The sequence below is a fragment of the Festucalex cinctus genome, chromosome 17 (genome assembly GCF_051991245.1).
Source record: "Festucalex cinctus isolate MCC-2025b chromosome 17, RoL_Fcin_1.0, whole genome shotgun sequence".
In the NCBI taxonomy this organism is placed as follows: Eukaryota; Metazoa; Chordata; class Actinopteri; order Syngnathiformes; family Syngnathidae; genus Festucalex; species Festucalex cinctus.
In genome coordinates this window covers 5,160,431-5,187,852 of record NC_135427.1, presented here as the reverse complement: position 1 = coordinate 5,187,852, position 27,422 = coordinate 5,160,431, and the positions used below count along the sequence as shown (strand labels likewise).

Sequence of the window (27,422 nt, the reverse complement as noted above, 5' to 3'; positions counted from 1 at the left end):
TAGAAAAAAAGCTGAATTACTTACAATTTTGAATAGATTTGTGAAAACTGATGAAACTTAGCTCTCTTCAAATGCTAATTGCTGCAAAACGGAAACAGATAGAAACATACATTTTTTTCCTGATGAAAGAAGAGACTTTTATCTTTCTTTTGATCGGTGATTTTATAGCAATAGAACACAATATTCTGTGAGCCTTGCAAAATCAGTCAAAAATCCAGGAAAAACAGCCGGGACTGAACGGGATTGCGAAATGTGAAAATGGCTAGAAGTGAAAGAGTTAAATACAGCAACAGCGATTACTGTTTCACAACATTCATTGCTGCAAAAAGAGAAGTATAAAATCTCCAATGTAATACTGTCCAGAAGACTTGAAAATATAAATCCTACCACCATGCTGGTCTTTGCCCGCGAGGCATAAAACCATAAAAATAGCCAAACAATAAATTGCGGAAGCGTTGAAATCTGCGGGGATTGATGCCAGAATAAGCAAACGGATGCACATGCTTGATTAGCCTGCGAAATGCAGAAGATCTTGCCCACAATAAAGCTAACGACTGCATTTATTAAAGAAGCTGCTATCTGTTAATGAGCCCTCCCATTCAATCCATCATCGAGTAGGCCGGGGCGACGCTCGGTGAAGAACGATCGCGGCAGCATATGTTCCCCCCTCCTCCATTAGGTCATTACTCGCGCACATGCTGCACAGCATAAAGGCAACCGCGATGGATACAAATGCAGACGCACAACGCGCAGCTCGGAATGAAGACGCAGAGAAAACGCACTGCTCGCCAGTCCGTTCTCCACCCTCATCCGTCCCCGTCATTTCTTAGCTTCTCTGACATCAATCCCCGTACCGTCACAAGATACTTTTGAGAAATCATTCGATGAAGGGATCCTACAGGCGACTCGTGCATATAAACACACGGAACTTCTTTGTGCATGTAGTCTGGGTCGTATTCACATCTGTTACATTTAATTTCCATATTCTCAAGTGCATGCGTGTTCTGCACGAATGGCACAATATGAATTATGCCCACATGGGAAGAGAGCAAACAATTTAGCATGGTACAACCAGTTTAGTTGCACTTAAAAATGCCATTTGAGAGCATACAGAAGGCTTTGATGCAGCCTCTCAACTGCAAAGAACGGTTGCAGAAATGGTAGTTATTACACAAACGGCCAGCAGGTGGCAGCAGAGCAAAGGGGATCAACCAGGGCCATTTAGAAAAAAAATTACTTACAATTTTGAATAGATTTTGTGAAAACTGATGAAACTTAGCTCTCTTCCAATGCTAATTGCTGCAAAACGGAAACAGATAGAAACATACTTTAATCTTTCTTTTGGTCCCATGCTTTTATAGCAATTGAACATAATATTCTATGCGCCTTGCAAAATCAGTCAAAATCCAATAAAACAGTCGGGAGCGAACGGGATTGCTTCAGTGAAAATGGCTGGGAGTGAATGAGTTAATGGCGGGAGCCATGCCACAAAATTGAGCGAGCACATAAAATAACCGATTTTATAGTTTTTGTAAATTTATTAAAACACACATTTTTAAACAATATCTACATTTTAAGACTTTCATTATTCCTGAAGGGTTTTGTGCGAAAAGCGCTGCATGTACTTGTACTAACCGGTCCATGGCACAAAAAGGGACCACTGACCTAGACCACCGAGACTCGGTGATCATAATGCTGCAGTTGAATTCTAATCCGACAACGCTCGCCACTGCATGTTCAGGAACAAAACCGCACCGCAGCAGACTGTGAAACAAGCACGGTGTGCTTCATCAACTTCATGCTTGCTTTTGTTTGCCTGTCCGCTTGAGTTATACACCCCAAATTTGGGAGTTACAAACACGTCTTTATGGCCTGCATGGAAAAAGCTAATTAACTATAAGAGGAGCAGCACAAGTTCAATCTGTGCATAGCACGATTCATTGTAATATTTTAACAGTGGCCCTTTTCTTTTCTACGTGCTTTCATTTCCTTTCGTCTCCAAGTCAAAACATTTATGCAGATGCCTGTGATGCGGTACGCTCCATTATGGCAACCATACACCTTCATTCTTTTGATCATTGACGATAAAGCCTGCAAAATATCCAATGGAATAATTGCTAGATTTGCCAACTAAGAGACAAATCTCAAATCAGATAAGCAGATTGGAGTGAGCAGCAGCATCATCACCGGATAGGGAGTCTGAGTGCAATTACCCATGTGTGGTTTAAGTATATGTACAGATCTATGCTTGCCAAACGGTCATTTGGCTTCGGCAGGCCAGGGCAAAGCTTCCCCAACTGACCTGTTTTTACTTTAGAGCAAAGCTGTAGCTACGCTCTGCCAGCAGCGGTGCCTGTTACAGCTGCTGAAAACTGTGTGTTTATGCGTGTGTGCGTCCGATTAAAAAGCAGCTAGAATGATCGTAATGCTTGCAGCGGCATGTCAGGTACAGAGTACGCAAGCATTCGTCTCTGGTGCCTCGAAGTGTCTGAAAGCAGAATAAATTAAAAAAAAAAACAACCTTTGTGACTCCATCAAACAACCTCTCGAAAAAAATAAATAAATAAAAATAACTCCCCAATGCTCAGACTATGTGCGTGGCTAGAACAAAGCAAGTCAGCTGAGGTGACAAACTCATAATTCATGCCTTATAATTTATGATGCATTATTCACCGTGAGGCTGTTTAAAAAAACATGTTTCAAGCCTAAGCCAAACCAAATTAGTAGTCAAAGTTGTTTTCTCCAAAGTGTGCGTTCGCCACATCTATTAGATTCCATTATTAACTCATTCACTCCCAGCCATTTTCACATTTCGCAATCCCGTTCATTCCCGGCTGTTTTACTGGATTTTGACTGATTTTGCAAGGCCCACACAATATTGTGTTCTATTGCTATAAAAGCATGGAACCTATCAAAAGATTAAAGTCTCTTCTTTCATCAGGACAAAAAAGTATGTTTCTATCTGTTTCCGTTTTGCAGCAATTAGCATTAGAAGACAGCTAAGTTTCATCAGTTTTCACAAATCTATGTAATTTAGCTTTTTTTTTTCCTAGATGGCCCTGGTTGATCTCCTTTGCTCTGCTGCCACCTGCTGGCCGTTTGTGTAATAACTACCATTTCTGCAACCGTTCTTTGCAGTTGAGAGGCTGCATCAAAGCCTTCTGTACGCTCTAGCATAAAAAAAAAAAAAAAAAAAAAAAAAAAAAAACGTCTTTGGGACACTTAGAACATTTAAAAAAAAAAAAAAAAAAAAAAACGTATTTATACGTTATTGGGAGTAAATGAGTTAATGGTTTTCAAGAAGGACAAAACAAAAGTGAGTACAGAACTAACTTCCGGTGGCGACAGAGCAACTCTTTCAGTCACCAAATAAAAAGTTTTCAACGACATCTTGTGAGGATAAGCAGTAAAGAAAACAAATGGATCTTTAACAACAGCAAATAGGTCACATTTGTTGTTTAAGTTGTGCACTGGGGCCTTAACGTCAAACGCAGCAGAGTGAAGTTGACAGCCACCATCTGCCTGTCAATTCTGATTGCTGCTTGACAGAAATGTCAAAAAAAAAAAATCACAGTGGCACTTTCGGCTCGCAGCAGGATTGCATCCATGAATGACTTTTCTGCTCGGGCTGCAAATGAACATACCTTGGCTTTGAGCTCATCGTTGAAGTGCGGGTCATTGAACTCGACAAAGCGGAAAAACAGGGCACGCTTCTGGACGATGGAGTAGTTCCTGGGAATTTCCTCCTCCATGTACTCCTTCAGGAAGGTCATGTTGCACAAGAAGCGACCCGTGAAGGCCCGGAGCAGCTGGAACAGCAACTCGATCTCGGAGTAGTTGCGCCTTTTGGATGGGAAACGGGGTCAAGAAGGTCAGCGCTCCGGTGGAGTTAAGGTTCACGTCAAAACGATCAAGTCTTGTTGCTTGACAGTGTGACTTGGGTGTTACTAATCAAAGGTGTAGCAAAGTATGGGCTCATTTATTTTTTTCTTTCATTTCGCCATTATTACTCCTAAGATTGGTTAATTAAAATAAATGTATTTATATTTTTCAATTCATTTATCTCGTTATATAATTTTATTGTAAACAATATGCTTAAAACACCTCCATATCCTCGCCATAATGCAGAAACCTGTATTATTATTTTTTTTATTCAATCATTACTAAGGTAGTGATTTTTAAAAATTACTACATTATTACATTGTCTAAAGTGTTGAAAATACAGAGTTTGTAATATTTAACTAGACAATGTTGAATAACAATAATACACAATTTGTATTAATTTCTTGAAAAAAATAAATATGGTTTTGGAGATGCTACAGTCCCACACGACAGTAATGATATCCAAAATAAAATTTTTCCAATAGAGTAAACAATTGGCTAATTATAATTAAAGGGATACTTCACTTATTTAGCCCATTATAGCAATAAAAAGTTTATATTTTGTCTATAATTAATTTGATACTTTCATTATATTTCACCTGTTTTCTAGGCTTGGTCATGTGACATTCACAAGCTGAGCTGTGATTGGTTACCTGAGCCCTTGTGATGTCATTTTCAGTCGACAGCAAGTTGCAAAACGTGTTTTTAAAGGTACTAATTGTAGATGGAAAATAATGAAAATATCAAATTTATTTTAGGCAAAATATTGTTTGACTGCCAAAAATGGCTAAATAAGTAAAGTATCCCTTTAAAAATCACAGTCAGCTATTATTGTGCTAATAAAATCAAATTTGAAAGAATAAATATTATTAAAATTAACTATTATATTCATACGGTGAATACAATATAGCTTTAAAATAATAAATATTCACATCCAGCTGTTTTAAAAAATCAAATATGGCCCTTGAGCACCGGACATTTAATTGAAAATTGAATATACGCACTTGCAGTAGCTAAGAAGACAGTAAGCTAGCAGCTTAGGCTCTTTCCAGTTGGTGGCAGCCATGTTGTCTTTACGATGTCTCTCTTGAAAGGCCTCGCTGACCCACACCCGCCTGAGCTGATTTACCAGCGAATGCTGACCTGCTAGCCAACCTTCATCATTCTTCACAATTATACTGATGATCTAAGTAGACCGTTTAAAAAAAAAAAGGTTAGACGTGTTTTTGGTTCCTCTCATGGTATTAATCGGAACAAGCATACTTTAATGGCTTGAAACTGGAGGTCCAGTCTGGCTGTGGTGGTGGAGGGAGATCCAGGGCGGACAGTGGCAGCCGTGCCAGCTGGAACCAGCAAGGTGACGAAGCGGTTGGGATTGGAGGCCAGCACGTCTCTTAGGGGCTTGGCATCTTTGTGTTTCAAAAAACTCTGCATATAGACACAACCACATTGTGTAACTACACAGAAGATTTGCATCCAAAAATTTATAAAGCTCTGGAAATGAAAAAAAAATAAAAAAATCTTCACTTTGGCGCTAATGGAATACTAAGAATAAGAAAACCGGACGTCTTCCTCATTCTGAGCTATTAGTGAGGAAGCTAAAACGCTTCTGTAACAGCAAATGTGTCTGAAAGCACACCAAAGGGACGACCGCTTAGTGCGCCCAATGTCTGACCATGAACATGCGGCTCCACTGGGGGTCATTAAGTGTAGCCTCCATCATGAACAGCTCCACTGTCTGAGAAGGGTGGCGAGTCAGGAACTTTATCAATGGCTCCCTGAATGGACTGCCGGCCTGGATGGTGGGAAAGAAGAGAAAATACATTTTAGAGGGTTTAGGAAAAAAATCACCACCACACATTAACAGACGCCCAGAGGTGTAGACTGAGAAGGAATTCATGTGTATACATCCTGTATTTATATAGTGCATTTTCCTGAGTGAAAACGGAAGACCGTGCCTCTAATACAGGGTTTCATCCTCAAATCTAATATAATGCTTTTTATGCAACTTAAAACTAATTGAAAAGGAGTATACATTATTGAGTCAAAGCTCTGCGTTGATGTAATTTTATGCCACGAGGTGGCATTATTGTTTCATGTTGGACCTTGGTTGACGGGAATAGCACGTTTTTTTGTTTTTGTTTTTCAAATTCAGAGTAATTGATATTTAGCACATGAAGCAACTCGTGGGCTCCAGGGCATTTTATTCATTATACATAATATATTTTTCCATACATTTATTATTGCTAAATTGTGTGATGACTACTTTACATAACACTATATGTAAAATAAAGCATGAACAATTGTGTTTAAAATTGACATCGTATGTAATGCTTTTCATGCCATTTAAGGCCTTAATTTTAGCAAAATCCATGAAATTAGTTTTCATGCTTTTTAATGACCTGCGGAAACTCTGTAATAATGTGTTTCATCTACAAATGACTTGACCCATCTCTCCATTTAAAAAAAAATATTTAAAAAAATATCTAAAAAGCTCTTAGCCACAAAACTTTGCCTCGCCCTGAACTAAATGGACAAAAGTATAGAATTAAGCATGAAAAATAATGTCCGTTTTCTGGCACTTCTTACCTCTATGAGCATGGCCCTCTCGGTCTTCATGACCACCTCCAGCAACGGTTTGACTAGAGTCTGAGGTGCGGCGGGGATCAGGTGGAAAAGGTTAATGATGGCAGAACAGATCTTCATCTCCTGCAAAAACAGCCAGCGAAAGACAAAAGAAGGCAAAGGGGAGTAAATCAAAGTCTTGGGTAGGTGCCAGTGCAGGACAGCATTTATTTCTGATGACAAGCCACTGTGAAAAATCAAGGATGAATTTTAGTCGAATGAAAAATGCATTCTGTGTCAATTAGTAAAATAACTTCAACAGGGGAAGACACTCAAGATGAGTAATTGACTTACAAAAGCCACGGCAGACAAACACTTGAAAGACATTAAAACGTATGTATTCTTTAAAACCACTAATACTTTAGTCGGCTTCTCGGGAGGTGCAGATTGTCGGTAGGGAATTAAGAGGCTTCCGAAAAGATCAAAATGTGAGACGGGCTGACGTGACAGTGTCTGCAGACAATCACAAACACATGGACACAAAACCAAAGGGGCAACTTTCACTGGCACCACTATCACAACATTGGTTGGAGGAAGCTTCAAAACGTCACCGACGGGGCGCAATACCAGGTCACATCTCACCTCAAAGCCCTCCAATGCAGGCTGTACCAGAATGGGAGACAATGATCAGAGTCAGCATAGTAGTGTGTGTGTGCGCATTTGAGTGTTGTCGGTCTTTCTTCCATAAGGAAGGTGAGCAGATAGGACAGGATGATAGTGAAACCTTTATGTGCGACCTCAGGAATAATTTTTCCAGCACGCCACCACATTTGGAGATAAAAGGTCACGAATGAAGATATTTCATCCCTTCAGGTCAAAAAGTCAAGTAGAAAGAGTGGTTCTATATCCCTTTCATTCTCCTCAGTCGCTCGCTATCCTTCATCATCCTGTTGTCGTTATCAGGCTTGGCTAATTGACCACATGACCCCGGCTTGACTGCAACTTCACAGCTCACTGTCAACTGCCATATGACAAGGAGTCGAGTTGAGACGAAGAAATAAAGGGGCTAATTTGCATGTGATTATGCAAAGCATTTCAAGATGGGGAAATCGAAACTCTGGTGAAATGAAAAGTTGAAATGATTTTACTTCCATGGGAGGACTGTTTTTCTCCACGTTCCGCTCTCACCTTTTCTTTGCCTTTACAAGGTTATCTGTCAGGGAGATAATGAGGAGACGCAGCGCTGGGCCCACCACCGCCAGCCTGGCGCCTAATTAATCATTGATTGTAATATGGCCGCTCACGACCCATCTGGGAAGAGGCCGCGCAGAGGATGCGTCGACTACATGCGACTTAAGCGCCGTGCCATTTCCTGTTAGGTTTAGACGGATTATATGACAGCTGTATTGACTTGCCGCTTCTGCGCTGGATTCAAACTACATCTCGACTGAGGTGCATCAACGTCAGTGGTATTGAAGCCTCGTGTCTGATACGTGCGTGTATACTCACACTTCCGTCGCTGCGCTGGCCTCCCTTGTGTGTTATTACCACCACCTCCATCCACTTCCGCAGGTGTTGCTGATGAGACAAAAACAGAACAAAACAAAAAGAGGGTCAATGCCGGCGAGCAAAAAGACACGAATGCATGGATGGATGCACACAGTCTCGCTCAATAAATAGAAAAAGAAACATAAATCCATACTTTTGTTGCACACTAAAATGATAAGATAATCCTTTAAGGATCCCCAGATGGGAAATTCAGCTGTTACAGCAGCACTCAGGACACAGCGGTGCATAAAAGATAAGAATAACAATAAATAAAGAGAATAAAAATATGCAGTGAGAAACAAGATATTCAACAAATATTTTTTGAAGGATGAAAGGGTTTCTGCAGGTATCAGCAAATATAATTCTTTTTAATGCAAAATAAATCTAATTTAATGCCAATCTCATACTCATAAATACATATATGCATATGTTGTTCATATATTAGAGCTATCAGTCGATTACAATATTTAATCATAATTGCATAATTTACATGGTGAACTAATTAGTCGGAAACTAATCACCCATTTTATATCTGTTGCAAATGTGCAATTTTTGCATTCTCTTGTTAACATAAAAGTGGACAAAAGTGGTTACCAAAAATGTATCCTATCAATACAGTAATTTTATAGTAAGTAATTCATGACGTTATTCGAAGCTAAAAAGATGGACACAACAGTGTGAAACATGAGTCATCGATTTGCCTGTTGAGGTCACTTTCTAGGTGGCATTAGTGTTTCATGTTAAACATTGATGGCAGGAATGGTGCATATTTCTTTTCAAATTCACAGCAATTGATATTTGGAATATGAAGTAAAACTTGTGGATTTCAGGCCATTTTCTTCATTGTAAATTACAATTGGTCAACAGTCGCCACAAATACATATTTTTATCACATTAATTGCTAAATTGTGTTATAGTGAATCCTTTACACAACCTTGTACATTAAATAAATTATGAAAAAAATGTTTTTACATCAATTGTATTTAAATTGCTAATGTCTCTAGACATTGTTTTAATGCTTTTTAATGCCATTTAACTAAGGATGTAATTTAACGATTTTTAATGTTTTTGGGGGGGTTTTCTCTAAGAGAAAAAAATTCTCTAAAAGATTTTTAATGTTTTAATGACACCCCGGATAAAGTGGTAAAATGTGTTTTTGAGTCACAGATAAAAGCAGCCATTGAATCTAAAAAGGTCTATAAATGTTTCGTTAAAAAGGGAACAAACATTAGATGAAAATAGAAGCATTCCTTACCATCATTTGATCACAGAACTTGTCGTTGAAAGAGTTGGGGAAGAGGCGCGTGACAGAGGTCAGACGGTTGACCACGTTCAGCGTAAGGCTGCGGTAGTCGCCCAGCATCATAAGCAGGGGCCGCATGTGAGTGTGGATCTGGTCCACTTCAATGGTGGCGCCCTCCAGGAACTAGAAAAGAAAACGGAGGACAGGATATAACATTTCCTTAACATTGGCCCTCACCTTGTCAGGGGTTTCTAAAATGTCAACTTCTAACTGCATAGTGCAAACCCTTGAGACAAAAGGACACCCAGGCGAGAGCTGGGCCAGTTGCAAACAAGCACGTGCCGCAGCATCAATGACGCGCACACACAAGAGAAAGATGCATGGAAGCCACATTCATTTTCCTCTCAGTGGAGAGAACAAACACTCCATCCTGTATTGATCGGGCCACAGCAATGCTCATTAGTGCTATCAGGGCAGAGATGAAAGAAAGAGTGAGGCTTTGGGGGGGGGAATCACAGGATAGAGAGTGATGGCGGTAAAGCAAGAAAATGAAGGGCACGGAAATTGAAGGGGAAAGGGGACAAAGAGCATCTGGGGTGAATGGATTGGGTTCTTCATGGTATGGATCAGTTGATAAATAGGGGCCTTGGCTGGTTCACTCAGTCTGATAAAGCATGGAAAAGTTCAGATGGATTAATGAATGATCTCTGCAACTGAAAATGACATGAGTGAGGCAGCCAATGAAATGTGGGAGAAGTCGCTGAGTTGCATGAAATATACTTTCTCAAAACTATATGCATCAAAAACAAAACATGAGTACGCCTCACAGCTCGAGGGCAGTGTTGAATCCCAGTTTAGAGCAATATTGAGCGCGAGGGTCTCAAGGTTTCGACTTAGGAGGTTTATATTCAATATGGTTGAGAGACTAAAATAACGAAAACAATCCTGATAAATGAGGCTGAGAATAAAAAAAAATAAAAAAAAGTTCATAAATCTTTTTGTACTGACCTTCCTCATGCATGCCTCCCCTGCTTCCTGAAGCTCGCTGTTTGTCGAATTGAGGGCCTTGAACAGGGCGGCAATAATCTTCTCTCTGGACAGCGGCAAGTAGTTGCAGGCGGCCAATGCATCTAAGAAAGACAGCACAGAAATTTCTATACATTCATATGTTTGCAACCAATGAAACACAGTGTAAGAAGTGGCTCCACAAAGAATTAGCGGAATGACTAAATCTTTTTTGATGAAAGTCGAGTCAATGTTCATTCATCAATATCATTGATTTGATTCATTTATTTTGTTTTTCAGCAAAGTCTGTTATGACTTGTAACATTGACTGACCATGTTACTGGTCTCATTCACACGCTTCCTAGCATAGTATGGCCGTGCGACACTGTGCTGTAAAGCCACAAGGCTTGTGTTGGTGGTGCTTGTTGTGATATAAAATAAGTTATTTAAGAGTAATTTTATAGTAGGGCATTCATTGTTATTTCAAAGTAAAAAAAAAAAGGAGTGAGTCAAATTTGTGTTGAGGTAATTATTGCTACTAGGTGGCATTAGTGTTCCATGTTGGACATTGATAACAAATTCAGAGCAATTATTATTTGGAACATGAAATAACTTTTGGACTCCAGACTATTTTGTTCATTGTAAATCACAACTAGTCATCAGTCCCCACAAATACAAATATATTTATCACATTTATTATTGCTAAATTGTGTCAAATCGCCTTTGCACAGATGTATCCCATGCATTATTAGAGGTAACATTTTGGCATTGAAGATGAGCTTCACTTTGTGCCAGTACCCTCATTTCTTACGACTCGTCCCGTGGTCCCGCAGGTATGAATATTTGAAGAATAACAGCAAATGGAATAGCAGAAGCCACCAATGGTAACTGCTATTCTCATCAACCAGCGGCTTATTTTTGCACTTTGGACTCAGGCAGCTGAGGCAGTGTCGCCTTGTCGGCGGGACAAACACGTTGCTCCATAAAGCAGGCAGGCGAGTCGCAAGTCCTTCTGTAAATTGGCCAATTGGCAGATAGCGTAGCAATTAGTTGACTTCAAACGTTAAACATTGACGCGGAGGAGCCAAGCCGACTCGACGCCTAAATCGGTTCAACGCCTATAAGGAACCCCTATACGATGACATGACTCACTGAGAGCAGCAATGCGCAGAGGCACAAGGGAGGGGAGGCTCTTGTAACACGGCAGTTTCATCAGCGTAGCATCGTCCGCCTCACACAAGTTCAGCAGCTGGAGACAGAACAGCAGAAAAATGCAGACGTTTGGTTTTTTTCTTTCTTTTAAAAACAATGTTAAATTGATTTTTCATCGTTGTGGAAATTTAATTAAATCGACAAAATGAAGTCATCTGACGGCCCTAGAATGAAGGCGTCCAATGTAAAATGTGTGCTTGTATGACCTGTACAAATAGAGCCTTTTTCCCAGGAAAGGGATTTCATATACAGACATACAAAAAAACAATATTAGATGTAGTGCTGTGTTGCATACCTCTGTATAGAAGACCTTGTGCTCAATGACATTGAGGTCCATAGTGAAGAGGCGTGGCTGCAGGGTGGTGCAGAAGGTGTTTCCTTCCATCAGGCCAATTTGTGCATTTGCAGGTTGGTGGCGCAGAAGATGCTTCTTGGGGGGAACCATATCTTGCAAAACCTGATGAAAACCAAGCAATCAATTGTTTAACATCAAAACAATCACGTTTTAGCATGAGTTGACTCCAACATTTGACCTCTTTGTGTGGCTCCATGATGACAGTGACGCTCTTGCCAGTGACCTGAGCCAGCACCTGGAGCGAATGCATGGCCTGCTTCCTGACAGTGGAGTTGGGGGAGGTCACCTCTCGAACGAGGTCGTGCGTCACCATGTGGAAAGATTTGTCTTGGGCAGTCAGGAGTTCTTCCGTTTTTTCTTCGTCTTTCAGTGGAGTGGCGCAGCGTACCAGCAACTGCTCCAGGGTGGTCTTTGCCATGGCTACGGCTCCATTTGACACCTGGGTAAAAGTCCATTCATAAATTTAACTCATTCACTCGCCGCCATTTTCACATTTCGCAATCCCGTTCGCTCCCGGCTGTTTTACTGGATTTTGACTGATTTTGCAAGGCCCACAGAATATTGTGTTCTATTGCGATAAAAGCATGGAACCTATCAAAAGAAAGATTAAAGTCTCTTCTTTCATCAGGAAGAAAAACTACGTTTTGCAGCAATTAGCATTAGAAGAGAGCTAAGTTTCATCAGTTTTCACAAATCTATTTAAAATTTTGAGTAATTTAGCTTTTTTTTTTTTAAATGGTCCTGGTTGATCTCCTTTGCTCTGCTGCCACCTGCTGACCGTTTGTGTAATAACTACCATTTCTGCAACCGTTCTTTGCAGTTGAGAGGCTTCATCAAAGCCTTCTGTATGCTCTAGCATAAAAAAACAAAACAAACAAAAACGTATAAATACGTCTTTGGGACACTTACATTTAAAAAAACGTATTTACACGTTATTGGGAGCAAATGAGTTAAACAATTCAGAAGCCACCACTATTACAAAAAGTACTGAACATCATTTCAGCTCACCTCTCCCGTGAGGTCCATCATAACAAACAGCAGGGCCTTGAGAAATGTGAGCTGGTTTTGTAGGACCCAGATAAGAGGCAGCCGTTCCATCAGGAACTTGATGGACACCACACCACCGAGCTTGGCATACCAAGCCTGCTCATAGCAGCAGGCACACAGACGCTCCACAATGTAGGAGAACAAGGGAAGCTGGCAAGCCTGCAGATTGAAATCGAAGTCTAACGTGAACAAATCACCTCACTTTAGAAAAGTAGGTTAAAAAAAAGAAAAAATCACAAGTCCCTCAGTGCCTCACCCTCTCCTTGGAGCCAAGGATGATGCTGGCCACATCAAAGATGACAGCCAGGGCCACCTCTCCGATCTTACACAATTCCTTCTCCTCATAGGCCATACAGATGGCAATGGCATCGATCAGAACAAGTGGATCCATGCCCTTTGACCCGTTCTCTTCACTGTGGAACATCGCTGTGCTTGGCTGACTGCCAAGCTGGTAGCACGGCAGCAAGAATGGACCTGCGGGAACAGAAATCCACAAATGCATTTTAAATCATGATCCTAAATGGCTGAATAAACATTGTAATAGTTTTTATTGTGCAACTGGGGCAAAAGCCAATATTTTGATCGCAAGTCTCACCACACTGCTGAGCCACAGCAACCATCGTGTAGTGGCGAATCAAGCTGGCTACGAAAGGTAGCGCGCTGGGCCTCAGGTCCTTTATCACGGCGGACATGAATGCTCCAGTCAAGGCCTGTTCAAAAGTTCTGCGGGCAGGCGTGTCTTGTGCCTTGTAGCGATGAGAGATAATAACGTTGGGGATCCACTTCTCGGTAAAGCTGGAGGGAATGAAAACAAAATGAATTTGAAAGCAGATGTCAAATGAGGGGCCAGAAACAGGAACAACTTGTGTGTCTTGACCTCCGCCGACCCCCTGGTGGTCGCTCTAACCCAGGTTAAGAAAGTAATAAATTACAAATATTTTGTTACTGCACTTGAGTCGAAATTTGAAGGTACTCCGTACTTCCCTTGACTATTTACATTGCTTCATAGGCTATTGATGATATACTGTATGTACTCTTTGTATTCCTTAATTCGTCCAAATACGCACACTACATTTTTCAACCTGAGTGGATGACGACACCATGCTTTAGCTTTTACCAGAATATTTTTTACACAAGTGCACTTCTACTTAACTCATTCATTCCCAGTCATTTTCACAGAAGCAATCCCGTTCGCTCCCGGCTGTTTTATTCATTTTTGACTGATTTTTCAAGGCCCACAGAATATTGTGTTCAATTGCTATAAAAGCATGGAACCTATCAAAAGAAAGAATAAAGTCTCTTCTTTCATCAGGAAAAAAAAAAGTATTTTTCTATCGGTTTTCGTTTTGCAGCAATTAGCATTAGAAGAGAGCTAAATTTCATCAGTTTTCACAAACCTATTTAAAACTGTAATTTAGCTTTTTTTCTACATGGCCCTGGTTGATCTCCTTTGCTCTGCTGCCACCTGCTGGCCGTTTGTGTAATAACTACAATTTCTGCAATTTTCTTTGCAGCTGAGAGGCTACATCAAAGCCTTCTGTGCGCTCTAGCATCAGAAAAAAAACAAAAAAAACGTATAAATACGTCTTTGGGACACTCAAAACATTTTAAAAAAACGTATTTACACGGTATTGGGAGCAAATGAGTTAAGTGTGTACTTTTTCCACCTTTGCTTATTAGTAGATTCCCAGTTTGTATCTCCACTTACTGTGATATTAAATGCATGATTATCGCAATAAAATATTTGCCAGTAAAGTAGCAGCTTAATTTGTCTATAAAAAAAAAAAAAAAAAAAAAAAAAAAAAAAAAAGTACACACAGTTATGTTAATAAACACATCTTATATGAAAAGATTTGCTTTCCATTTTGTCCATTATTTTGTCTCTCTTCTGCAGCTCTGTTGGGTGTCCCTGTTGGTATTTGTTATTTACAACAGCTGAAGGCAACTGGGCCGCCATGTTATTGAGCAGCTGTTTTCTCCATGCTTGAGCTTGTGTTTTATAATGCCACACGCCGGGGGTAGACCTGATGGATCGCTTCATCTAATTATTGCTATTTAAAAGGCGGCTATTAGCGGGGTGGGGGTGGGATGAGGTTGCAGGTGAGGAAACGAGGAGCGTGACAAAAGCAGAGGAAGGTGAGACCGTCGGAGCGTCAGATCAATTGGCCTTTTATCATTCACGGGGCGACCACGCCGACGTTGAACGGCGTACTTAGAAAGACTATATTTAAAGTCATCTAATCACGGAGGGAAAGGACGAGAAGGGCGTAAATGAAGGGGGAAGAAAAACAGAGAGAATCTTTCATGAGGGAGGACAAATCAAGATGTCTGACAGCCGAGGCAGCAGTCGCAGCCCCCTGATCATAACTGACACACTTCATTACCCCGGCAGAACTGTGCACACAGACACACTTGTCTTTCGGCATGAGCGTATGTGTGTAATGAAAAGAGAGTGAAAGGGCCAGGATGTAGCACAAACAGACAGAAGAAAGTCAATTAGCCCCTGCCCGGAATCAATGACGGTAATGTGACTAACACATCCCACAAGCACACCTCTTCTCCCTTGCTGTGTTTTGTCTCAAAGTGAAGCCTGCCATAGAGTTGGGGTCGAAATGAACGCAAATTAGCAACACCAGCCCTTCGCGCAGAATTGATGTGACCGTGCGTTGAAAAGCAAAAAGACCCCAACTCATGAACAGAGGTTCAATAGATTTGCTTTGCCGAGCAGCAGATCAAAGAATCTGGCGTTATCTACCATCTCACGAATCCGAATGGATGTTTGCTTACTTGGGATGAGAAAGAAGCTGGTACAGAGCGTGTTTGTTATCGTCCAGACTGGTCATGGCCACCAGGAAACACTTGATGACCTCCCACGCCTGTCGTCTGTAGTACGGCTCTGTGTTGGCACTCTTCAGACAGTCGAGGGCTGTCTCGATTGCCTGGAATGGGATACAACAATCGAAATCATTAGAATTCAAAAGTTAAAAACAAAAAAAAAAGTAAAAAGCAATTCTTGAATTGTGACTGTTATTTGCAAGTTCACACTAATAATAATGTGGATACATGAACCACAATAGTGGTACAGGAAGTCACAGAGCATAATTTGGCTAAACAAAAGCATTTGTGCGGTTTGGCTACTTGAAAAGGGAGTGAATTAATGCCACTTTGAACAAAGAAGAGAAGATAAAGAAACACGAATAGCCGTGTAAATTAGGAAACTGTGTAATTGAATAAAAGACCTGTCCGTGTATTAGAATATTTTGACACACTGACAGGCTCTCTAGTCAAAATTCTACAAAAACGACAGTCCTCAGTGACAAATTAGTCAAGAGGGTCCAAAAGGATATCCTGGCCCTGCTACACGTCTCCTTACCTTGAAGCAATTTAATTCACTCACATCAATGTCATTTGATAATTTTGTTTCATTTAATTGCAAATTAAACTCTATGTCTATTAGCCCTTGTGTTTTATGTTCAAGTTCTGCAAGCAGAATTTGCAGTCTGTGCGTGGCCTGAATCTATGAAAATGGCACTTAGAGAGAGAAGCCGCCATTACTGAGCGTAAATAATCCCGTCATGGTGGACCACACTAGATTGATAATTATGGACTTGGTCTGGAGTAAAATAGGAGTTGAATTAAATGATGCAGTACCTTCTCCATTGGTAGCTGTATTGAGGCTTTGCAGTCGGTGAACTCGGCCTTGATGCTGGGCCCTTGGACCTCTGTCACCACGTAGTGCAGCCTCTGAGACTCCTTTAGCATCTTCCTATTGCTGCCGCCAAACTTCCCTAAGACCCGGTAGGCTACGTGGGAGATGGTCTCAGCTGGGTTGCGGAGAGTACGCCACAAGGCCTTTGGAGCGCAAGCACGGAGAAAACAGTGTGAAAGTCTCCGTCTATTTCACTAAATTGAAATAATCATTCTGTTCTTCATTGAGGAACCAGCGTCTTGCTAGGCAGCTTGCTAAGAATCACACCAGTCTGTAAAAACGTCCTACCTGCATGAGCTCAGCCCTGACAGGCTGAATATGGTCGTAGAGGAAGTCTGGCTGCAGGTTGTCCACACAAAGCTCTAAGGTGCGAAGGCCTTGGCTCACTAGAGTCTGAGAGCCATTGAGGGCCGACACCAGTGGATCCATTAGCATAGGCAAGTAAGGCAGCAAAGAGCTTAGACGCACCGGCACTGTCAAGCATAACTCGACAAAAAGGTCCTTCATGTGCTGCTTGTGAAGGCCACTCTGAAGCATGTTCAGACCTAGCGGCACGACAAGAAGACACAGCCGAGTGGGAAAGTGGAGCTTATGTGGGGACAACTGGGCAAATAAACACAACAGGGTTTCTGCAAGTATCAGAAAATGTCATGTAATGCTTTTTAATGCAACTTAAAATGACCATGAATACCCATGTCATACTCATACAAACATATATGCATTTGTTGTTTATATATTAGGGATGCAAGCCGATCGTGACGATTTTCAGTTCAATTTTTCATGTTCTTGTTAATTAACATAAAGGTGGACAAATATGTTTACAAAGTACAAATAAGGTTCCATCCATCCATTTTCTCAACCGCTTGCTCCTCACAAGAGTTACGGGGGTGCTGGAGCCTATCCCAACCGGCTTCGGGCAGTAGGCGGGGGACACCCTGGACTGGTTGCCAGCCAATCGCAGGGCACACAGAGACGAACAACCATCCACACTCACAAGCACACCTCGGGACAATTCGGAGCGCCCAATTAACCTGCCATGCATGTCTTTGGAATGTGGGAGGAGACCGGAGTACCCGGAGAAGACCCACGCAGGCACGGGGAGAACATGCAAACTCCACCCAGGAAGGCTGGAGTATGGACTCGAACTTGCGTCCTCAGTACTGGGAGACAGATGTGCTAACCACTCACCCACCGTGCCGCCCTACAAATAAGGTTGTATCTTATAATTCATTGATAGCTTTATAGTGAGTAATAGTTACTTGAAATTAAAAAGATAAAATAAACATTTAAAAGGAGTCCTAGATTTGTGTTGAGATAACTTTCTACCCACTAGGTGGCAATAGTGTTTCATGTTGTACATTGATGACAGGAACAGTATATTTTTCTTTTCAAATTCAGAGCCAGTTCCCACAAATACATATACCGGTGATTAATATTGTTAAATTGTGTTACAATTTGCAAAACACTGTATATAAAATAAAGCATCAACTGTATTTAAACGAATAACCTGGTATTGTAATGCTTTTTTTGAATGCTATTTCAGGCCTAATTTTAGCAAAATCCATTTAATGATGACAATGCTTTTTAGTGACCCGCAGAATCCCTGCACAAACACATCAGAAAACTGTGATTAAGAATTATACCTTGTAGCAGATTGGGTAGGAGAGGTAGGAACTCTTGGTAGAGAAGGTCATGGCTTCCTCCACCAATGGAGCGGAACAATGCCCGGAGGAACAGGAAGTAGTTGTAAGGCTCCTTGGCTGACTGGGCCAGTTCCATTGAGCTGTTAACTATCTTATGGAGGTGCGGCTAAGGAAAAAATAAAGTGTTTTAATACCCATTTTTAGCAAGATAAAAAACAAAATAAAAACCTGGGTGTGGTAACTCACTTTGAGCATCTGTTCATTCTCAGCTGCAAAAAGCGACACTGATCCAAACACCAGTTTAAAGAGCTTGAGGTAGAGATTGGAGAGCTCAACGTTTGAGCCCATCTCTGGCAGTCTTTCAAGAAGGTACTCCACCAAGATGGTGGCAAATAGAGCTGATGTTGACAAATTGGCCAGGAATGAGTTTGCAACAATCTGGGGAAGACCAAGAGAAATTAAACAAAAAATATTTAACATTTTGTTTCTATTAGGGGTGTTAAAAAAAAATCGATTCGGCGATATATCGCGATACTACATCGCGCGATTCTCGAATCGATTTTTTTTTTTTTTTTTTTTTTTTTTTTTTTTTTTAGGATTCACACCTTGAGCATGGAAGAATGTTATATGAACGGCACATTAAGCCTTAATATTTTTATTTTAATGCTGTTCAAATGTGAAACAGATTGCAAACTGTTTGTGTACAGTGGCTCACGGTTATAAGCCTCAAGTTTTAGATAAATATATTCATACAAATCTTACAGTGTGCATGTACAAATTTACTGATAGTATTTTCTAAATTTGAATGGAAAAAAATCGCAACAATCGACTTATAAATTCGTATCGGGATTAATCGGTATCGAATCGAATCGTGACCTGTGAATCGTGATACGAATCGAATCGTCAGGTACTAGGCAATTCACACCCCTAGTTTCTATAGTTGCTTTTTTTTTTTTTTTTACAGTTGTTTACCTGGAGTGCATAGTTCTTGGAAATCCTCTCCACCATGTACGGAACTGTAGTTTGAAAAATCTCCTTGAAAGTAAGAGGGTTCATCATAGTGAAGACCCCAGCAAAGTGCTCCAGAACCTCCTTCTCCTCCTTCATGCGCACTGCCTGGCAGTTGGCCACTCTGATGTATGCTTGCTGGTTATTGGCGACCTGTACCTGGTCGCATAAAAACATGACATCATTCAAAGTAGCACACATTGATTTTAATATGAATTTTCATAAATCGATCTACTTTCTCCTCTGAGTTAGAAGACTGTACAGAGATGAATTCCAAATTTAACAGTTCTCCTGTGGTACCTGATAGATGTCCAAAGCTTGCATGGCGTACTTGACCAACTTTATGTAGATCTGAGTTTCCTTTGGTTGGAGCTGCTTGTTTGGTATGAACTGAGCCTCTGTTTGAAAAAAAAAAAATCCCAAACATTTAACAACTTATAGAGTTGTCTGAGACTGATTTGCATAGCCTTACCTCCAGGGGCCTTGCATGAGGTGATGCCCCATGTGATGGTTTTCACTCCGCACACCAGAGTCTTCACTAAACTTCGGCAGTCTGACACTTGGAACGTCTGCTTGTCCTCCTTCTCGCCCTGTCGGTCGAAGGCGGTCGCAGGGGGTTGTGGTGCAGCGGTGACAGGTGTGGGAGGAGCAGGAGGCGGGATGGCAGGTGTAATAGAAGGCGTGGGTGTGGCTGGTACACCTGGCAGGACCCCTGGTTCCACCACGCCCATTTCTGATTGAGGTTTGCACTTCTTGAAAATGGAGACAAGTTGGTAGCGTGCTATGGTGTGAAATTTCAGCACAAACACCTGATCGATAAAAAAGAAAGGAAAAAAAACATTTCAAAGTGACTGCAGCTAACAATGAGCCCTGCTTTGTGCTAGCTAGCTAGCTACCTCCAGCATCCTCATGAGGATGTCCCGGCCATTGCCATTCTCCTGCTCTGACTTTGAGCGAATGCAGTCCACCAGGTTGAGCAAAAGCTTGCAGGACATGGTCTGAATATTGCTCGGGAGTGATTCGTCATCGATGTTCTTGGCAAAGAGCTGGACGGCTAATGATAAATCAGTCAAGGGCAGGTTCTGGCGAACGTGGTGCACGAGGTCTGCAAGCGTGCTGTATGCCAAAGGTCTGAAAAAGAGAGATGATGATAGAATAACTATTGGATTTTAGGAGACGCGGCAAAAACTGAAGGTGGTAAGAGACTAAGTAACAACATGAGCTATTCTGAAGGGTGACGACAGTTATGGGAAGTTACTACAAATATAGTCTCTGTCAAGGAAAAGAGCACAAAGGTGAGCTAATGAGTGACAATGATATGCCCCCGCCAGGTCTCAACAACTCCTCCGCACTACTAATTTGAAATGACAGTTATATCAGTGAAGTGGCGAGGGTGGGGTGGCAGGTCAAAGACATTTGGAAATCGGCCCTTCGGGAGATGTGTGTGCACATGACAATTTGACAGACGGATCTCAGATGTGGTCAGCCGCCGAGAGACGTGCCGCATTAACATGCAAAGGACTCGGAGCTGTCAGAGCAATCGTCCGCTAAACAAGGAGATGATTGTGATAGATGCGCACGCGGCGAACTTACCGAAGAGTCTCCCGGGCAGTGTAGCCGGAGCCAATGAGGATGGATTCATCAAAAAGTTTATCCATGCAGGGTATAAACTCTGCAAAGTAAAGCAAACACTTTGGCCTTCTTTCCTGGACAGTATATGGATGAAAGATGTGCAAATTTGCTGTGAATTTTTTACTACTTCACAGGCTACCCTTGCACCAAGTGACAAAAGATTTCATGGCATGACAGCTATGCAACACACAAAAGAATATGGAAAACAGTGTTGACTTTCCCGTCAAGAACAACTAGCTTTGAAGCATCTTGAACTTTGACCAAGACAGATGCCCGGTGGTGTCCTGGTGTCACGTGACATAATACATATGCATGTTGACCGCGCGCGTGTGCTTGTGTGGGCACGTACGGTTGCGTAGTTCAGTTGTGAGGATGTGTTTGGCGGCGATGAGCAGCTCCTTGCGGAGGTGCGCCGTTTCCGAGGGGCAGTTGGTGAGCAGCTGGAGCATGCCCTTCACCATCTGCTGGGAATACTTTCCTACCAGCTCCTGAGAGGGTGGACACATACGCACACAGTATGAGTCAGGCGAGAACGTCACGATTAACTTTAAGCCGACTGTGACAAATTTCTTTCAAATGTACGTCGTATTCGAGACATTTTGCAACTGACTGTTCACTGTTTATTTAAAGGGAAGTCAACACAGGGTTTCCCCTCTAGTGGGCCGCCAGGTTAACTCATTCACTGCCATCTATTTTCACTGAACCCACTGTTACTGGATTTTGACTGATTTTGCAAGGCCCACAGAATAGTGTGTTCAATTGCTATAAAAGCATGGAACCTATCAAAAGAAAGATTAAATTCTCTTCTTTCATCAGGAAAAAAAGTATGTTTCTATCTGTTTCCGTTTTGCAGCAATTAGCATTCGAAGAGAGCTAAGTTTCATCAGTTTTCACAAATCTATTTAAAATTGTAAGCAATTTAGCTTTGTTTTCTACATGGCCCTGGTTGATCTCCTCTGCTGCCACCTGCTGGCCGTTTGTGTAATAACTACAATTTCTGCAACCGTTCTTTGCAGTTGAGAGGCTGCATCAAAGCCTTATGTATGCTCTAGCATAAAAAAAAAACAAAACAAAAAAAAAAAAAAACGTATAAATACGTCTTTGGGACACTTAAAACATTAAAAAAAAACGTTTTTACACGTTATTGGGAGCAAATGAGTTAATATTGCATTTGTAGAATATGAATCAATCAGCAAAATCCATCCGTTTTAATCCTCTCAGGGCGCATCCATTTTGCCATTTGCTGTCGACTGAAAATGACATCACAGTTCCTCAGGGATGAGGGAACAACCAATCACGGATCAGCTTACAAATAATCACATGCCCAAACTCAGCTGAGCCATGATTGGTCATTACCAGAGCAATAGTGATGACATCTTCTGTCGACCCTAAGATAGATACAAACTGGTGCATATTAATCACAATGCCGTGTTTAGACTAGTGAGACACATGCAACATATTATTGAAAAGAAACTTTTCTGGTTGACTTGGGACTTCAAACACATCAAACCAGTGCACCTGGTAGATTCGAATGATGTAGGCCAGAAACGAGAGCGTCTTAATCTGTGCGGCAATGAAGTCTGCGTACAGCTCCTTGTTATAAAGCTTGTGCTGCCTGCAAAGAAAAAAAATAAAAATAAATGCAAGCAATTTAGCCTCATCAACACAATGCTGCATGCCTGCAGTAGGTGACAATTAATGGAGGGTGAAATGTGGGTCTACATATGGGATTCAATTCTACATGCATGGCTTATTCATTTGTGTGGCAGCTGTTACTGTGGCTCCCAAAGAAACTTTCTCCATACCTGCCAGAGATTCCTGAGGTTTGTTTTCCCTTAATTAACTCTGCTCCATTTCCTTCCTATTCCGAACGTCTAATACAACCATCTTCTTACGCTCAAATTTCACCTCCCGCTAAGCCAATTTCTACTATTTTAACTTTCCTAAATGGAATGGAACCAGCTTTAGCAACACCATCAAAAAACTGCTGCCAGGAAGAAGCGACGAAGAGGAGGGGGAGGTAGGAGGGTACCATCCTATTAAAAGTGTGCCCAATCTCATTCTGAAGGCCGTAAAATGAAAATTAATTTAGTTAGCGGGGGTTGTAATTTCTGTTTGGGCAAATGGATCTTACCTGGCTTGCGGAGACACCTGCAGCATGATGGTGCTCATGATGAGGGGCACAAACTCTGACACCACATTGTGAATATTCAGCTTGTAGAGCTGCAGGGAATTGGGGGGAGGAGGGTGGATCACAAATAAAGAAGAAAAAAAAAACAGACTTCATCGTCACGGAGCCACATAATTACAGATGAGGTGATTTTATTCAAGGATTAATGAGCATTTGGGAAGGGATGTGAATATTTTTTAAATCCAGTCACACCTCTCCCGACTCCAATTAAACAAAAAAGTAAATGAGTCAATCAAGTTTACAGCTTCAATATCCTCAATAAATAGCACTTTTAGATCTCCCCTTAGAAAAGAAGACAATATATTCTCGAAACAATTAATTGTGTGGTTTTGTTGTCCTGCTGTATTTTCATTTCACTCACCTGATACATTAGCACCACGATGAGTGGCAGTTCTGCAAGCACTTTGAGAGACAAAGACCCCCGTGGGATGATGGTGTGCTACAGACAGAGCATAAAGATGACTTTTTCCACTCTTCCGCTTATGCATCAAAATGTGAAAATTACAACGGAATGCTTCAACATCAGAAGGATGTTAGATAAACGAACATCAACGTTCACTGTTGTAGACGATTTTGAGTTGTCTTCAAGTGTTGTTGACCAGTATAGTGTGGAGTGTGTATGGAGGACCAAAACGGCCAAAATGAAAAACAAATAAATAAATAAATAAGTGAAGGTGACAATAAAAACAGATGCAATAATTCAAAAATTACATTAAAAAAAATTCATATAAATTGAACAAAAAAATGGTCAATCAAAATGAATATAAAAACAAAAAGTAAAAGTAAAAAAAATAAAAGTGTAAATAAATAATAAAAACTATATATAAATCGAATTAAATAGGAACGCGACTGCTATAATGCTCTCACATGTATTTATTTCATACAGTAGACAATATCAACATGAAAAATGTACTAGGAAATATTATTCAAATTAAAACAAGTATGTCTTGGGTTGAACTATTCGCCTATTGGTTAATTGACATGTCCGTATCTATTTTTATATTTATTTATTTATTTTTTATTACATTTTTTTTTTTTTACTAATTCTGGCATTTATGGTCGTGGCATTTATGATGTGAAGTGCAAATCTAAGAATGTTGTGTTGCTATATATAAAACACCGTCTTTCACATTTTCAAAAACAAAATAATTACTTCATTAGTGTTTGTTTATCGACAATTATTATTTAAATAAATAAATAGCAGTCAACGCTGCAGTAGCTAAAAATAAATAAATAAATAAAATACAATCAAGCATATCTAATTTGTAACATTATTTGAATTTCAACGGGCTGCCGATGTGGAGCACTACAGCCATCTAGTGCTGAGTGGTGGTAGCTGTAAACTGCAGAAAGGAAGATTTCCAACCATGATGTCCAAGAATGAGTGTGGGGATTACCGTTCGCGTTTCACTGTCTTCTCTCTCGGGTGCGGTCTTCACCAACACGGAGGTGATCATCCCAACCATTTCTGGGGAGGGTACCGTGTTCTCTGCAATCACCTGAGGGTTCTCGAAGTATCGGGCCTAGTTGGGACACCAACAAAAAAAAAAAAAACATTGTTGTTTGTGCTCTGTGAAAATTGGTGCAATCACACAAAGCAAGCAGATACTTACGACAACTTTCGGGAGGTCTTTATAAATCTGCTTTACAAAGTCCAGGAAGTGATTAATCTGCAAATATATAATTGAACACAGCATGTAATAAAGCAGCGTTTCGGGAATATGTCTTGCAATTTAAATAAAAAAAAAAAAAACATGGTCAACACAAGTAAATATATTATAATGTCGATTTAATTGTGACATATTGTGATGTATTTTCAGTGCAAAATACACAACTCTCATTTTTTTTTAATTATTTAAGTTAAAAAAAAAACTGCTGACTACGAAGTCAGTCTTCAGAAATACATTTTTATTAGCTGAATTAAATAATAAGCAATCGGGCCAAGAAATTCACCTCCTGTGAGATTGGTGGACGAAACTGTTTGTGCAGCTCAATTATAATGCGAAGGCATATGAGCACGTTTTCCTCACTTTCAATCTGGAAGTAAAAGTCAAGGAAAAACAGTCAAGTTACGACTGTAACTGATATTCATCATATCTGCATTTTGTGTACTGATGCAAAACAATAATATGAATAATGGCAAGCTTATAAAGAACTTCGACGGACCCTTACCTCCAAGAAGCGAAACATGACAGACAGGATGTTCTTGGTGTGCGGTCGAAGGTGTTCATTTGTGGGAATGCGATGGATGATTTCTAGCACCAGCTTCCTCAATTGCTACCGTAACGCAACACAATGTTATACCGTCATAAAATGCCAGTTACCGTATAACTGCTATACACGTAGTGTTCCGGGAATCACCGTACCTGCGTCGGCTTTTCTTGTAGAAATTGCACCTCTCCGTCCTGAAGAAAGGTGAGGAAGCGAGGGATGATGTGTTCCAAGAAGGTGGAGTACTGAGGCGAGGAAGTCACATTCTGAAATGGAAACAACAGTGGATGTAGCGTTAGGTTATCAATACCTACAAACACTGCGGTATTTGTCAATTAACTAACGATATATTAAGATTCTTTTACACATAATAAATCGAGTTTCCAATTTTGATTTTCCCCTGACTTTTTTTCCCTTCACTTGTAGAAAAAGCTTCCAATAAAGCGCTGATTTTTTTTTTTTTCACGGTATAAATGGTTACTCTGTCTCACAATGTTTAGTGTGATTGACACTGTGATTCTCTTCCACAGTAATTCAACTAGCTGATCACAGTTTTTTTAAAGAAAAATAGTCACTAAAGTGGTTGGAAAAGTTGCAAGCAACCTGCTAAACTGGCAACACTGAGTCAGATTTTGTGCTTTGAACTATGAAAGCCATTAAAAAAAAATCATCCTGACAAATGCACTCCAATTAATCTGTAAACTCAATCACCAGCACTGTATGTATCAAACTCACCTCAAAGTTCTCGCTGACCTCCTGCATCATCTTGAGCTTGGTCTCATCAGCTGGAAAATGAGGCACAATTAATTTAATTTGTTAAGTACAATTTAATAGCAATAACCTTCTCCACAGGCTAAGCAGGGACTCTCAGATCTTATCAGTTTTACTTTCATCGCCAGCTTGATCAAAAAGGTACACCCTTGCGCGCACGCATTCACACAAACACGCACGCTCACGTACATGTACCTTTGACTGGACTAAAGCGTATCGCTCTCATCACATTTCCCACGCTCAACATCCGTGCCGAGTATAACCAGGCGGCGCGCCTGGCTAATAATAACTGCTAAGATCAATGAACGTACGCGTGTTTGCGTCAGTGAGCGCCGCCACAAACTGCAGGTACTTTTTCATCAGCGTGGTCTGGTCCACAACCGTGGGACTGGGAGCTGGGCCAAACGCCATCGTGTCAGCCTGGTAGCGACTGCGATACAGTAGACGGAAACGTGACAGACTACAGCGTCTGCCCAGATCTCAGCTTGTGCTCATGTTGTGCTGCACTGCATGAAGAAAAAGAAAAGAATGGTAAAACATGAACTCTGAAAGCAATGTAAGATATGAATGATAACATTAATGGAACATGCGTAACATATTGGCTTATTTTATCATATGGAAAACAACGTCAACTAAATCCACTCATTTCTGGTTTTTATGTGGTTCTAGGTACTTAAACTGACTAGTTGTGTTTTTTTTCTTTTCTTCACGATACCATACTAACAAGAAGGTTAGGTTGTTATATGTTTTGGGTTACACGTGAAAAATTCACTACATTCTGTATTATTAATATCAAAAACAAAAAGAAATACAAAACATGGCATCTTTACAAGTATTTTTCTAAAAAATAAAAATAAAAAATAAGGGTCATAATTCCAGTGTAATATTAAAGTGCATGGTGAAACTAAAAACCATATCCATAGGATTAAAAAAACAAAAATCAACTAAAAATCAACTAAATAGTGCACACGTAGTTCCTGGAAAGCATCAACATAGCCAAAAAAAAAAAGACAGAATTGTCCTTACTCCCCTGTGAGGAGACACAAAAAGTTCGCAAAACCCATCAGTTTTGAAAGACGATTATAATGAAATCAACAGGCGCACGCTGATGACGTCACAACACGCTTCGGCTAATACAATTCTTTCACTCAAGCAGAATTTCTGAATTAAACTCTTATCATACCGACGTCAAAATTCAAACGTGTTTGCCAGTTAGGCGTGCAAACATTTTATATTCCGCTAACAGATTCGATATTTACTGAGCAACTTAAAAAAAAAAAGAGAGAGAGCATTCACCGCCATGATTATCTCACAGGTTAGCTTGTTAGAGAAAGCGACCCTTGGTGTTGTTAAACTCAGTGTCTAAGAAAAATGTATATTCTACAACGGACAGATTAACC

At 40.6% G+C, this 27,422-nt stretch overlaps 1 protein-coding gene across 2 annotated transcripts in view; it reads right to left on the bottom strand.

The window, feature by feature from the left end:
- trrap (transformation/transcription domain-associated protein) overlaps window positions 1–27,422 on the bottom strand; it is an 82,300-nt gene that overhangs the window by 54,690 nt on the left and 188 nt on the right. Inside the window, exons 2-37 of one of the 2 annotated variants that reach the window (XM_077502337.1) lie at window positions 26,334–26,528; window positions 25,987–26,036; window positions 25,407–25,517; window positions 25,213–25,317; window positions 24,994–25,077; window positions 24,654–24,710; window positions 24,438–24,563; window positions 23,402–23,479; window positions 22,984–23,072; window positions 22,368–22,464; window positions 21,199–21,337; window positions 20,811–20,889; window positions 20,114–20,348; window positions 19,690–20,026; window positions 19,518–19,615; window positions 19,182–19,376; window positions 18,456–18,647; window positions 18,210–18,375; window positions 16,855–17,111; window positions 16,509–16,709; window positions 15,645–15,796; window positions 13,453–13,652; window positions 13,114–13,331; window positions 12,819–13,016; window positions 11,989–12,249; window positions 11,751–11,912; window positions 11,396–11,492; window positions 10,247–10,368; window positions 9,251–9,421; window positions 7,957–8,025; window positions 7,090–7,110; window positions 6,472–6,591; window positions 5,558–5,677; window positions 5,146–5,310; window positions 4,887–5,068; window positions 3,645–3,843 (exon numbers count right to left, since the gene is read on the bottom strand). In XM_077502337.1, coding sequence (XP_077358463.1) covers window positions 3,645–3,843; window positions 4,887–5,068; window positions 5,146–5,310; window positions 5,558–5,677; window positions 6,472–6,591; window positions 7,090–7,110; window positions 7,957–8,025; window positions 9,251–9,421; window positions 10,247–10,368; window positions 11,396–11,492; window positions 11,751–11,912; window positions 11,989–12,249; window positions 12,819–13,016; window positions 13,114–13,331; window positions 13,453–13,652; window positions 15,645–15,796; window positions 16,509–16,709; window positions 16,855–17,111; window positions 18,210–18,375; window positions 18,456–18,647; window positions 19,182–19,376; window positions 19,518–19,615; window positions 19,690–20,026; window positions 20,114–20,348; window positions 20,811–20,889; window positions 21,199–21,337; window positions 22,368–22,464; window positions 22,984–23,072; window positions 23,402–23,479; window positions 24,438–24,563; window positions 24,654–24,710; window positions 24,994–25,077; window positions 25,213–25,317; window positions 25,407–25,517; window positions 25,987–26,036; window positions 26,334–26,433 — 5,253 coding nt within the window. In that variant the 5' untranslated portion in view covers window positions 26,434–26,528. The remainder of the gene's footprint in view (window positions 1–3,644; window positions 3,844–4,886; window positions 5,069–5,145; window positions 5,311–5,557; window positions 5,678–6,471; window positions 6,592–7,089; window positions 7,111–7,956; window positions 8,026–9,250; window positions 9,422–10,246; window positions 10,369–11,395; window positions 11,493–11,750; window positions 11,913–11,988; window positions 12,250–12,818; window positions 13,017–13,113; window positions 13,332–13,452; window positions 13,653–15,644; window positions 15,797–16,508; window positions 16,710–16,854; window positions 17,112–18,209; window positions 18,376–18,455; window positions 18,648–19,181; window positions 19,377–19,517; window positions 19,616–19,689; window positions 20,027–20,113; window positions 20,349–20,810; window positions 20,890–21,198; window positions 21,338–22,367; window positions 22,465–22,983; window positions 23,073–23,401; window positions 23,480–24,437; window positions 24,564–24,653; window positions 24,711–24,993; window positions 25,078–25,212; window positions 25,318–25,406; window positions 25,518–25,986; window positions 26,037–26,333; window positions 26,529–27,422) is intronic. The other variant, XM_077502338.1, reaches the window with a different exon arrangement.